Below are 14533 nucleotides of genomic sequence, written 5' to 3'. Positions count from 1 at the left end.
TGAATATCGGAAGTTCTCAGTGTAAAGTACAAAGAATGTGCGCATGTGGGGAGATAGTGAAGATGTGCATATCCTCCAAAAGAGGGAAATAGAGTATGTTAAAAGCGGTTTCGTCTTTCGATACATCCCCATGAAAGTGAAGTAATTTACTTCATTGTCTGGCAGGTTTAGTTGCCTGTTGTTCTGTCTTCCAAAACTCAAGAAGCAAAGACATCACTTTAGATTTGACAAAGACAAAGAGAGTTGGTTTGGCAGAGTCTACAGCGATGAAGACTCAGCTCTGTGATGTTTCAGGAGAAACAGCAGATGAGGTGATGTTGGCATGAGAATTAGTGGGAAAGACATCAACCTGCAGCCTCGAGGTAGGACAACTGAACAAGTTTAACTCCAGGGCCAGTTAGTGCTGCCACAGAGATGCCCATGAGCCTCACACACATCCCCAAACTCCAGCGTCAGAGGACTGTGGGTGTGAACGTGTCGAACTGCGAAAATGAAGCAGGGTGTTGCTGAGAAAGAGCATGCGGCTCTCAGCCGGCCTGTTCGAGGTAAAGCCTGGAAAGAAAACAGAGGCAACTGCTGATGAAAGTGAAAATGCTTCTTGGCCACGATCTCCACACAAGCCAAGACAATCAGAAAATTCAAAACCAAATTGCATATGTCAATCTTGAGCGAGCTGTTTGATCACAAACACCAGCGGTGATCCAGCCACTGTGGACCTGGAGCCAAAGTGCTTTTAAAGCTTGTTTGATGTTGCCCAGATCACAGGTGTCTCCTTTGCTTTGTAGTTGGCACCAAAATGAAAACATAAATGCTTGAAGGATGCCTTTAGTCTGGCAGAGGCCTCGTCTTGTTACATTTCATGAGGAGTATCTTGCTGTGAGTTAATGTAGTGTTTAGTCCCATTTCCACCGAGCAGTACGGCTCAGTTCAGTACGCTTTTTTCCTGTTTCCGCTGTGAAAAGTTGTGGATGGTACCACTGGAGCCGCTCTGTACCGTCCCCATGTTTGGTCCCCCTCTGTTGGGGTACCTAGCACACAGATGTGGTACTAAAAGGTGGAGCTGTGAACACTGCAGTCTGATTGGTCAGTAGAGGACGGTCACTCTGCTCAGGGCTGAGTTGTGGCTGGTTTTGAGGCTCATGTAACCATTCTTCATACCGTGGAATGTGACATCAACAGAAAGCAACAAAACAGCCGTCATTTTTAAAACTCAGCAGGTCGCGCAACGATTACGCCACATCCAGAGCCCGGTAACTTTACAGGAACCTTCCTCCTACTCCGGAGACACAGCAGTTGAGAAGGCCGAGCGAGAGGACGTTCCTGTAAAGTTCCTGCCCCCCAAATAGTACCAGGAACTTCTTCAGTGGAAACGGGCCTAGTGAGTGCTGGACGGAGCAGTGAGTGACAACAACCCCGCCCACATTTAAGAGTACTGTTTGCAGTGGCAACACTAGGGTCTAGGTAACATGTCTGGTGCTCCCAGCTTGTCGGACACTGCGATGGCATCGGCAGTGTGTCAGTTAATCTTTTATGACAGCAAAACTTTGCAGCAATCAGTGTGTCTCTGCTTCAGTGACACATGACGTAGAAAGTCGTGCTAAGCAGCTGTTTGAGGGCGAGAGAAAAATATGAGTGGAACTCTTATTTGCCTGCCATCGAACACACACTAAGAGAGATCAAGACACACACATGCACACTGAGCAGACACACACTTCCAGCAGCTCCACACACAGATAGAAACAGTGTGTACGCCTGCTCACTCAAGAGAGCAGAGTGTACTGTGCTGGCAACGTGATGAGCACAGTTGATTTTTATTATGTGTGGGGACGTAGCTACGTAGCACAGTCACCGGTCCACACTGGAAGAAGAACATTGTGTGTGTGTGTTACTGTGTTTGCATGTTCCTCAACACTGTCCAGAGTGTGTTTGGTGGTGCAGTACGTGCATACCTGTGGCTTCCTGGCTCTGTGCGCTCTGACCTCTCTGTTTTCACTGCTGACTGGTCTTTTTTTTTATATCATTGTTGTTGCTCTTTGTGTATTTTTAGGAAATACCTCCGCATGTATCCATCCATTCCTCACTGTGCTGTAAACATGCCTGTGCTGAAGGCACTTGGCTTCCTTTTGACAGCATCAGCCAACGCGTATTTATTGTGACTGATGGCAGCATAAATATAATGAAATTCAATCCAAATTCTGCGGTGTGTCTATATTTGTATATATATGTGTGTGTGTGTGTGTGTGCTTGCAGAGTTCACTAGCATACATTGACTTTTTGCCACTCTCTCCACACACACACTTACACACACACCATTTTTGTCCACTCGGCACTTCTGCCGCTCCAGGAATTTTTTCCCCCCTGCTCCAAATTGTCGGAACGTTTTTAGGATTCTTCTGCTTTTTTGGAAACAGAGTGAGTTTGGAATTCCAGCTCTCGCTCTCCCTCAGGCGACACTTTGTGTGTGTATGTGTGTGTGTGAGAGTGTGTGTGTGTGTGTTTAGGTTGAATTCCAGGCACAGATAATTTACTGATTTGGTAGGAATGTGTTTGTTACCCACAGGGCTCTGGAATCGAACACATGCACTAAAACACACTTGAACAGAGATTCCTCTTCATCATCCCACAGCGGGAGAAAGTGATCGCTTTTGTTTCCGCTGATTACCTCTGCCTGTGTGATGTGTGTTTGACCTCCTCCGACCTTTTCTGTGTGTGTGTGTGTGTTACACTATCAGGTCTCAAGACTAACTTTTAATTATGGTTCCCAGACAGGGGACCAGACATGAACTTTTGGTTGCCGACACAGATCACATGGTTGCCATTTTTAACCACCTTATTTTTTTGAGTGATTAAGACACTGTGCAGTTAAACATCAGCTTGACAATGACTGTGACATCAAAGAATCAGAGCTTTACTTGAAGGTAAAGATTTTAAGGATTTCTCATGTTTAAGAACATATTATGAAGTTTTGAAAAGTTTTAATCTCGCAAGTGGTGGTGTTCATCGGCCCGTGAAGGGCATGTGCCACCTCTCATAGTCTTCACCTCATGTCACTAATTGTTAAGTATTTATCGTGTCACAGAAAGTACTGAGACCAAAACTTGTAATTTGGAAGTTATTATACCGTTGGCGATGTGTCGGTGTTTTCGTTCCGCTGCTCTGTACAGATCTGATCCGCCTGGCCGTCTGTGCACCGTCATCACTGGCTCTATGAAGCTGAAATTGGGAATCCCAGCTGATATTGGGTGAGAGGCAGGGTACACCCAGGACAGGCCGCCAGACTATCACAGGGCTGACACATAGAGACAGACAACCATTCACACCTATGGACAGTTTAGAGTCACCAATTAACCTGTATGTCTTTGGTGGCACAGTTTCAACAAGGTGCTCCATATTGATATGATGACATCACACAGTTGCTGCAGATTTGTCGGCTGCACATCCATGATGAGAATCTCCCGTTCCACCACATCCCAAAGGTGCTCTATTGGACTGAGATCTGGTGACTGCGGAGGCCACTGGAGTACAGGGCTGCATTGGGACCCAGCGGGACCCAACCCAAATCTTGCGGGAGTGGGCGGTTTGAACTTTGCTGCAAGCGGGAACGGGCGTCTAAAACAAACACTGCGGGATCGGGGTGTAGCCTATAGAGACAGGATGGAGTTAACAAATGATGTGGAAAAGAAGCTCAAACAAGGTCTGAAGGCGCACTGAGCCCTCTACTTCCCAGCGCTCTCAAAGCTGGCGCATTTCATCTACAGTATCCCTGCATCCAGTGCGCCTTCAGAGCGGGCCTTTAGTGTCTGTGGGCGCATCTTGGAAGAGAGACGCACGGGATTGGGACCGCAGTCAGTCAGCAACATTCTCTTCCCCCACAGCAATATTATGGCCAAGTGATTCATTTGTTAAATTCATTCGTTTCATTCGTTAACTTTGTTCATTTTATGTTATTTATTAGTGTTATTTGAGCCACTCACAGTCTACTGTCGTTGCTATTTGTTAATTACATAAAGAGGCGTGATGATGCCGGTGTTATTGAGCATAGGCTTTATCTCCATCTCATTAATGTTTCTTATTCAGGTCTCTCTTAGAAAAGAGACCTTAACCGCAATCACTGCGTGATTATATAAAGGTAGAAGAATAAATAAATACAGAGGAGAATAGAATATGAAACAGCCTTTATTTCATTAAAAACTAAATGAAAACAATGAAATAGGAACGCTATTCCTGACCAGTGCGTCAAAAGACATGCAGGCCAGGGAAACGAAACAAACAACCCCATGAATCTCTTTATTAATAGCCTATAAAATGACGTGTTTTCTCCTGCGGGACGGGAGAAGACACATAAATAAATAAATAAATTCTCAGAGTTTTGCGGGAGCGGGCGGGAGCGGGATGAAGAAAACAGTCCTGCGCAGGGCTCTACATTGGAGTACAGTGAACTCATTGTCATGTTTGAGATGATGTGAGCTTTGTGACATGGTGCGTTATCCTGCTGGAAGTAGCCATCAGAAGATGGGTACACTGTGGTCATAAAGGGATGGACACGGTCAGCAACAATACTCAGGTAGGCTGTGGTGTTTAAACCATGCTCAGTTGGTACTAAGAAAATCTCCCCCACACCATTACACCACCAGCAGCAGCCTGAACCGTTGATACAAGGCAGGATGGATTCATGAAGCCAAATTCTGAGCCTACCATCTGAATGTGGCAGCAGAAATCCAGACTCATCAGACCAGGCAACGTTTTTCCAATCTTCTATTGTCCAGTTTTGGTGAGCCTGTGTGAATTGTAGCCTCAGTTTCCTGTTGTTAGCTGACAGGAGTGGCACCTGGTGTGGTCTTCTGCTGCTGTAGCCCATCTGCTTCAAGGTTGGACAAGGTGTTGTTGCTTCAGAGATGGTCTTCTGCAGACCTTGGTTGTAACCAGTGGTTATTTGACTTCCTGTTGCCTTTCTATCATCTTGAACCAGTCTGGCCATTCTCCTCTGACCTCTGACCTCTGATATTTTCTCTTTCTGGGACCAGTAAATACTCAGACCAGCCCGTCTGGCACCAACAACCATGCCACGTCCAAAGTCACTTAAATCACCTTTCTTCCTCATTCTGATGCTCAGTTTGAACTTCTGCAGGTTGTCTTCACCATGTCTACATGCCTAAAGGCATTGAGTTGCTGCCAACGTGGCCGGTGAGTGTAGGTCCCCTTTAAAAAGTGGTTGCCACTGATAGCAACTACTGGCCAAAGAATAGATGCCAGTTTGTCAAATGTTGCCAGTGTCAACCTGGCAGTCCTGACTGTAAAATTATTTTTGTGCATTTTTCCCTCTGACTTCCTGTGCGTCTTCTTGCCTCCTCCTGACTGTGTTTTCGATGCGGGGTGTGTCCACACTTGTCCCTCTCCTATCGTGCAGTTTGGAGCTTCCAGGAAACTAGTTATTAAACGGGAGGGCGGCGCTCAGCCAGAGAGATGCACGCTGCCATGAAAAACCTCACTAGACTCCCAGAATTGTTCAGAAATTTGTCTGGGTTTCTTCACCGAACATCACCCACATTTCAAACATAACAAAATCGATAGTATGTCAGAGATTTTGTAAGTGGGTCCGATTAGAGCCATCAAACATTTGTTTTAAGAAGCAACACAAGCTTGTTTCAGATTTAACAGCCTGCTGGCTTTCTTTGTGCCTCGTTGGCTGTGCAGAGGTGGTAATTATGACTGTTTAAAGTCTGTTAGGACGGGTAAATATGTTTTAAAAATGATCGGCTAGTATCAGGACAGGAGGGGAATCGGGGGAAAGTTTTTTGGATCAGCTTTACCTGCAGTTTTTGGATATTTTTTTGGCGTGGGGGCAGTTGTTGTATCTGCTGAGCCTTGTTGTGAGTGATTTAAGTTGATCATTTTCAGTCTTATCAGGAGATTTAAGGCAATGTTAGACTTCTAATGAGCCTGACAGTTCACAACATGGTAATGTACTCATTTGAATTGGCTGACATTTAGACTTTTTCCAAATGGAGAGATTCGCAGACTGAGAAATTCACTTAAAATGTTTGTATTGGCCTCAAGATGCAGCTGCTCTCTGCAAGAAATGGAAGAAATCACTTCTGCACAGTCACTGATTCTCTCCCCTCTCTGTGTTTATGTGTGTGTGTGTGTGTCCTCAGTTCCACGGAGGTTGACGATATGATCCGCAAGTCGACAAATCTGTTGTTGACCAGAACCCTCAGCCACTGTCTGCAGTACGCCATTAAGAAGAAGAATGTCGGGCTGGCAGAGGTAAAACAAAACAAAACAAAACAAAACAAAACCTCAGCTTGACGCTTGTAATAATCTCTCAGAGGGAACGAGCTAATGTTGTTGCACCACTTGAGTGTAACTCTGCTGCTCAGAATGATCATTCCAGCTCATTTAATTCCACAAAAACAGACGTTTCCTCTTTTCAACCGGTTGTTGTTGTCATCATAACCGTGTTGAGCGGTGTTCTCAAGAAGTGATTTTTATTTTCCACTTTCCCTGCTCAGTGAACAGCCCCGGAGACTAAACATCATTAATTCACAGGAACAGGGTGCAACGATAAGAGAGCGTGTTATTTCCGCTTAATTTATTAAACAGGTTCAATTTATTGCCAGAAATATTGAGACAAATGTCCAAACTGAGGCTCATGATGCAAAAACCAATAACATCAATAAGTGTCATGGGACTGACTATAGCAGGTAATAAACACATTTGTTCTATTATGTGCTGTTGTTTCATTTTATTACACTTTTTCCACCAATAAAGATATGAATGATAAAACTTAAAGAAGTTAATTAAGTATTTCACACAGTCACGCTTGTATACTTTTATGTTTAATGGTGGGCTTGATTCATCATAAGCCAGCCTGCCGCAGCTCTTTCACTGCATATTTTTCCTCTTACCCGTAGTGCTGTTTATCAGTCTCAGTTGTTTTAGTGTGACTTGCAGAGTGTTGGAGATATCAGCCGTAGAGATGTCTACCTTCTCTCCAATATAAGCAAAAACAGAAATGTCTCTTTCCAGAAATCATGACCTGGTTATTCAAGATAATCCACAGACCTTGTTGTGAGCAGTTTCATGTAGGAACTATTTTCTTTTTACTGAGCTACACCTGCCAACAGAAGTAAGCGCGCATCCACTGCTAGCTTAATCTCTCAAGACTGATTCTGCAATTTACATTGTAGAATCTGTCGGCAGCCCTGTGTGAAAGACGACTAAAGAGGGGGGGAGGGCGGGGCTTTGAGTTTGAACAGTGCTGCGCTTTAGCTAATCACAATGGAGGGGGCGTGGCTGAGACGTGCAGGTGTCCCCAGGAAATGTGTACCTACAGAAACAGCAAGCTCCGCGTCCATAGCGACTGCTCCACCCAAAACGCCGTCTCGTCAACGTGAAAAAAAATATTTTTTCCAGCGGATGTCTTAGTTACAACATGATTGAGCTAACTGGAGTAGTTTCATGTCGTATCCGACAACGGGAGGCTTTTAACAGATGGCGTCCTGATGTTAGCTTTGCTAACTGTCCCTGTCAGCTGCAGCCACTGATGCTTTCTAGACATCATGATTTCCCATAACTGAATAAATACCACACATAGCAACACAAAACTGCTTTGCTAGCTCAATCATGTTGTAACTAAGATATCCGAAAAAATATTTTTTTTCACGGACCGTTTATTGAGTTATTACCATATTTTTATACAGCCTATGGTTATTACAGACACTGCTAACGGCTAACGTTAACAGCTAACAGTTAGCCCAGCTAATCTACGATAACCATTACAAAACGTGCACACAGAAATAGTGACGTTTGTTCAATCATTGTGTTTATAGACTTAACAAACATCAGATTAGTCTACACGGTAATATAGTGATGTGAAAAATGTGATATATAGCTAAACTCTGCTGGTTTTCTACCCGAAGTATTAGTAAACAACACGGTGTTTCCCTGGGGGCACCACTGGGAGTGAAGGGCGTGAGCGATCGTCGAGGCCCCTGCACTTCCGTTAGTCGAAAAACTTTTTTTTTTCTTTTTTTTTACCGATGGATTTCCAGATTGCTGCTAGCTCAACTAGCACCGCTGAACTAACATGAGGAGGACACCAATAATGTTTACATCTCTAGTTGTCACAAGCACGAGCCTTTCAGTCCATGAGTAGATGCGCTCTTCCTTCTGCGTGGCTGATACCTTCAACACTCAGCAACTCACACTAAAATAGGGCTGCAACTAATGATTGTTTTCACTGTCGACTAATCTGTCGATTATTTCTCCGATTAGTCGACTAATCATTTTATCGGAAAATGTGTTAAAATGTTGAAAAATGTCAGTCTGTCTCTCCCAAACCTCAAAATTATGTCATCTAATGTCTTGTTTCATACTCACGCCAAAGGGTTTAAGTTCACCGTCATGGGAGAGTGTGTAAAGCTGCCAATATTTGAACGTAACAAGCTGCAATAAGAGTATTTTGGGGTACTTTTATAGTACTTTTCTATGAAAAATGAGTCAAACCGATTAGTCGACTACTAAAATAGTCACCTATTATTTTAACCCTTTGGCCCATAGGCCGTTTTGGGGTATTTTTACTGCCTTTAGTTTTAAGCTCCTATCACAGTCATTATAAAGGCTACACACACATGTTATATCTTGTTTTTTTTTCAGGACAATCTGGGCTAACCAGATTTGCCATCATTCCATGTCCTTCTATGTGCCTGTATTTTAATTTTTATATCAATGGAAAAACAAATTTGTGTTACTAAACTCTTACATTTTTACATGTATCTCAGCATAGCAAGTTGGAAGTTGACATATTCTGCCATATATGAAGAGGGGAGACTCTCTGGAATCTGGCAATATAAGAACCATGATGATGGGACATTCTGTCACTTTACAGTTGTCCAAAACATGTGGTTTGTGCCAGGCGGACATGATTGCCAGTATTTTTTCATTATTGCAAGAAATTCCATTGACTCATTCACAAGTCAACAGTGTGTTTTATCTGAAAGAAACATGCAATATTTACATCTAAGATCATAGAAAAATAGTAATAATTTTATTCCTCACTATATGAAGTGACTGATAACAAGATCTGTATAATGGATTGTAAAGAAAGTCGTCAGGTTTTTATCTTGTAGACAATTGATCTGTATTTACAGTGTAATGGGAATTTTAGTGTAACTTTATCATTTTTTTTCGCTGTGAAAACATTGGACTACCGACAAGTGCTTGGTCTTGTCGGAAAGCGGTTCTGCCGTTTCACGTGATATGTGTGGCTTCTCGCTATGACAATGGTTGCGGAGAAAATCAATAGAGAAGAACAGGTGTGAATTTGGAAGCACTATGCGTCATTCGGGCCCATAGGGTTAATAGTCGATTAGTCATCGATTAGTCGACTAATCGTTGCGGCCCAACCCTAAAACAATCTAGACCGATAAATAACACTACACGTAAGAGGAAGAAATATGTCTTTTGAATATTGGGGTGAACTGTCCCCTTTAATTTTTGTGTCCTCTGTTTCCATCCAGTTGGTCCAGGTGATCATAAACACCACCCACCTGGAGCAGAGCTGCCACTTCCTGGAGGAGTTCATATCAAACATCACAAATGTCCCGCCGGACACAGCAAACGCAACCAAGCTGTACGGGACTTCCACCTTCAAGGTAAGACCAAGGAATTCTTTCCATTCTTGTCTTTTGTCTTTGTTCGGTCTACTTCCTGTCCTTCTTTCCTCTTTTTGTCTGAGCATGAAACACAAAAACGTCTTTTTCTGTTTTCTTTATCATTGGTTATGTCCTTGGCCCCTACTTCCTTTTATTCCTTCTTTCTTCCTTTGTCATAACATAAACAGCAACGACACCAAGTTACATTAATAATCAATAACAGGAAATGCTGCTCAGTCAGATCTCTGTCTCCTTACAGGATGCTCGCCATGCGGCTGAGGCTGAGATCTACACCAACCTGAATGCCAAAATCGACCAGTTCCTACAGCTGGCTGATTATGATTGGATGGCAGCAGTGCAGGGAGGCGGGACTCTGGACGCCAGCGACTACCTGATTGACCTGATCGCTTTCCTGAAGAGCACCTTTAGTGTCTTCACCAACCTGCCTGTAAGTAGCTACACACACAAAGGCACACTGACAAGCATGCTAAGAAACATTTATATATATACATTTATATACAATTATAGAAATTGCTTATTTAAAAAGAAATAAAAATTGTAGCCAGTAAATGTAAATGTGCTAACTGTCAGAAATCGATTCTAACTAGGACAAAATTAGCTTGTTTGCATTTCCTTTAAACCAAACGACACCTATGTGCTTTAATAGCATGTGTGTATTCACCGTACACAAACCCAGATTATGTGTGTGTATCTGCATTGCTGTCCAGTTTATGTAGACAAGACTACATACTTTTGTGTGTGTGTGTGTGTGTGTGTGTGTGTGTTATATAAGCTCCTTCACCAGTCTCCCTGCATGTTAGCGTGAGACATCACAGGGCAGGACAATCTGCTTTAGTTCGTTAGAGTATCAGCTTGTTACGGGTTAGATCGTTAACATGGGGCCTCATGTTAAGCTCATTAAAGGGTGAGCTGGTCAGGTCAGCAGCACCAGATTACACAGCGGCTCAGGCTATTGACTCTACAGCCCCACAGCAATGACACCATTCACCACAGTCCATCAGGATCAGTATAGAGTGCGTTATCGAGTGTAGACAATTAATACTTATGATTTTATCAACTGTCATTTATGACGTTAAGCATCTTAAGTATTCCCTGCCACACCAGTCGCCAGAATAAATGTTGGCATTTTACATTTCTGCAAACCACGGATACATGTACTGTATTATTATTCTTATTCTTATTCTGAAAAGAGCTTGGTTTTGGTGTCTTTGTCACCATTTGGAATGCCACCAATTTTTCCTAAAAAAATGCTTGGTTTTGGTGGCAACATTGCTGCTGGAAATGTCACCAATATATCATTAAAAAACACCCAGTTTTGGTGGCACCATTGTGGCTAGAAATGTTACCGATGTCTCACTAAAAACACCCAGTTTTGGTGGCACCATTGTGGCTGGAAATGTCACTGATGTCTCACTAAAACACCCAGTTTTGGTGGCACCATTGTGGCTGGAAATGTCACTGATGTCTCAGTAAAAACACCCAGTTTTGGTGGCACCATCATGGCTGGAAATGTCACAGATGTCTCACTAAATCACCCAGTTTTGGTGGCACCATTGTGGCTGGAAATGTCACCTCTGTCTCACTAAAAACACCCAGTTTTGGTGGCACCATCGTGCCTGGAAATGTCACAGATGTCTCACTAAATCACCCAGTTTTGGTGGCACCATTGTGGCTGGAAATGTCAATGATGTCTCACTAAAACACCCAGTTTTGGTGGCACCATTGTGGCTGGAAATGTCACTGATGTCTCAGTAAAAACACCCAGTTTTGGTGGCACCATCATGCCTGGAAATGTCACTGATGTCTCACTAAAACACCCAGTTTTGGTGGCACCATTGTGGCTGGAAATGTCACTGATGTCTCACTAAAAACACCCAGTTTTGGTGGCATAATAGCTGCTGGAAATGAAGCCAGTGTCTTCCTAAAATACCAAGTGTTAGTGGCACCATCATGGCTTGAAATACTGCCATTGTTTTGTTGAAAAAACACCCAGTTTTGGTGACTAAATTGCCATGTTTGGCAATTTGTGTTTCTCTCGGAAACAAAAGAAAACACTGAGTTATGGTGGCATAGTCGCAGCTGTAAATGCCAATGATGTCTCACTGAAAATAGCTTGGTTTTGTCGCCATTTGGAATGCCACCAATTCTTCCTAAAAATTGCTTGGTTTTGGTGGCACCATTGCTGCTGGAAATATCACCACTATCTCACCTAAAACACCCACTTTTGGCTGCTGGAAATGCAGTCAGTGTCTTGCTAAAACACCAAGTGTTGGTGGCACTATCGTGGCTTGAAATGCTGCCATTGTTTTGTTATAAAACACCTAGTTTTGGTGGCATAATGGCTGCTGGAAATGCAGCCAGTGTCTTGCTAAAACACCCAGTTTTGGTGGTACCATCGTGGCTAGAAATGCCTTGATTGTTTTGTTAAAAAACACCCAGTTTTGGTGGCAAACAATTGCCACTGGAAATGCCACTTATGTTTCTCTATATAGAAAAACACAAACAAAAAACACTCATCGTGGCAGAGTTGCAGCTGGCAATGCCAAGAACGTCCCACTAGAAATAGCTTGGTTTTGGTGTCACTGTTGCCTTTGGAAATGCCAAAGATGTCTTGCTAAAACCACTTGGTTTTGGTGCCACAATCACAGCTGGAAATGTCGCTGATGTCCCACTAAAAATGCCCAGTTTTAGTGGCATAATGGCTGCCATCAATGCCACAAATGTCTTGCTAAAAACCACCCAGTTTTGGTGGCACCATTGTGACTGGAAATGTCACAGATGTTTCTTTAAAATCCCCCAGTTTTGGTGGCACACTCCTGTCGCAGCTGGAAATGCCACCTATGTTTTTCTAGAAGTAAAACACCAAGTTACGGTGGCTGTAAATGCCAATGATGTCTCACTGAAAATCGCTTGGTGTTGGTGTCTGTCACCATTTGGAATGCCACCAAATGTTCCTAAAAAACACCAGGTTTTGGTTAATTACAGTTAATGTCACTCAATTGGAACAGCTCCAAAATTAATCCAGAATTCAAAAGTTAATTGATTTGAGCTTTTCAACATGCTTAACAAAGCTCGGCCTCTAACACTGAAAGTCTGTATTTGGATCTTCTGGCAGTGGACTGTGAAGCATGTCTTTCCATAAGTCTTTATGTACACTGTCCAAAGCACACATGATGCATGTTTCCACTCTGCAGTGTAAAGCACATGGGACAGTTCGCATAAAATGTACAACACACACACACACACACACACACACACACACACACACAGGTCAGTTGTAAGATGATTGCGCATGCAGATTTGGTCAAAGTGGGTCACAAGGCCATAAGGCCACACACACAAGGTGGGTGAGCTAAGTGTTTTCCAGCACTTCTAAGAAGCTTTCCCTTCACCCCCACGAGCCCCGGACATGACCCCGTCACACACACTTTAACACACACACTTGGTGTGGGGCCTCCTAAGTAGATCAGATGCTATGGATCTAAAAAGCTGGGTGGTATGACCCTCTGAAATAAGAGGCGATCATATAAAAGAGTCGAGTTACACTGAAATGAGCTGGATACTGTTGAAGGGGGCAGACAAACAGGAGAAGCAAGAATAAAGAATTAAATGCTACTATTAGTGCTGCTGCTGTCTCTGCTAGTGCTAAGTTAATAATCATACTACATCTTCTTTTGTGTCTGCTTTTGATACTTGAAGTTCTCATGATGGCGCCAGTATCTGACCCAACAGTGACCAAGAAGTTGTTCGTAGGTATTAATGATATTTTAGAGTTTGTCATTTCTGACTGATTTTGCACTCGAGGACTTTGGTAATTTTGTGTCCAGTGAGAGGCCTTCTTGATGCTCGCTGCGTATTCAGTAGGGGTGGGAATCTCTCGATTCAGTGACAATTCAGAGGGCAACGATATAATGATAAAACGATGTAGATGATTCATTTTTCTCTTTTTTCAAAACATAGCATACTGTAAAACTCCGATTTAAAGCCTCGTCCTTTTCAGTCCCAGTTCTTCGGATGTGTAAAGCCAGGTTGTTGGCTTCCTCAAATTATGTGTCCATTCCTCAATTACCCTAAGAGTTGTTCATATTGCTTTAGTCTGTAAGGGTCCTCAGATCGAAAGAATCAAAAGGGTTTTTCATAAAATTAATCCAGAGTATTGTTTTAACAGGATAAAGTGGTATTGTGTTGGTATGCCTCGAATAATCCTAGAGTGCTGTGTCTCCCTCTGATACGCTACATCAAATGAATGATCCATAATTGATATATTATCTGAAACCTAACTTTTAAACAAGTAATATTCATATTGCTTTAAATAAGCAATTTGATTGTATTTCCTCGTCTTTGCTGAGCAACAGTTTTGAAAGGAATTGAAGGCCTGTCCCAAATATAGGCCTGTTGATTTCAGTGATTTAAACAAATAATAGCTTGGGCTACTACTTGAAAGTTTTACGGTATTGTAGTAGTTGTGTGTTGTGTTGTTGTAGTGATCCGTAATTAAACAGTTGAATTTACCTGCATATACTGTAATGTGGCTCTTGTCCAGGTCCCTTCTTCCCTCAACCTACTTCATACCTGAGCAACCAGTCGGCTTGTGTCCATCAGCAGTTGCACATGCTTATCCATAGTGGGATATCGATGGGATAAATACATGCCTGCGTAGGGGCCCAGTGTTTGCATACTGTAATATTTCACTAGAATCAGTATATGTTCTGTTGAACGATATATAGTCCGCAGCCTTTTTATTATAAAAAGTTAACTGCATTAATGAATTAATTAATTAATTTGAGAGCAACTTACAGTCTTCTGTGTGTTTAAGAATAACATGAGGTGGAGGTGGTGTGCTCCACAGTTCCGCT

The 14533-nt window shown here is 42.8% G+C and overlaps 1 protein-coding gene across 2 annotated transcripts in view; it reads left to right on the top strand.

Annotated features, from left to right (window-relative positions):
* exoc6b (exocyst complex component 6B) overlaps positions 1 to 14533 on the top strand; it is a 160758-nt gene that overhangs the window by 72310 nt on the left and 73915 nt on the right. For both annotated transcript variants that reach the window (XM_033609791.2, XM_033609793.2), the window contains exons 16-18: positions 6156 to 6267; positions 9522 to 9656; positions 9916 to 10104. In XM_033609791.2, coding sequence (XP_033465682.2) covers positions 6156 to 6267; positions 9522 to 9656; positions 9916 to 10104 — 436 coding nt within the window. The remainder of the gene's footprint in view (positions 1 to 6155; positions 6268 to 9521; positions 9657 to 9915; positions 10105 to 14533) is intronic.

The sequence above is a fragment of the Epinephelus lanceolatus genome, chromosome 22, assembly GCF_041903045.1.
Source record: "Epinephelus lanceolatus isolate andai-2023 chromosome 22, ASM4190304v1, whole genome shotgun sequence".
Lineage (NCBI taxonomy): Eukaryota > Metazoa > Chordata > Actinopteri > Perciformes > Serranidae > Epinephelus > Epinephelus lanceolatus.
The sequence above is the reverse complement of the archived record's forward strand: the minus strand, read 5'-3'. Positions and strand labels throughout refer to the sequence as shown.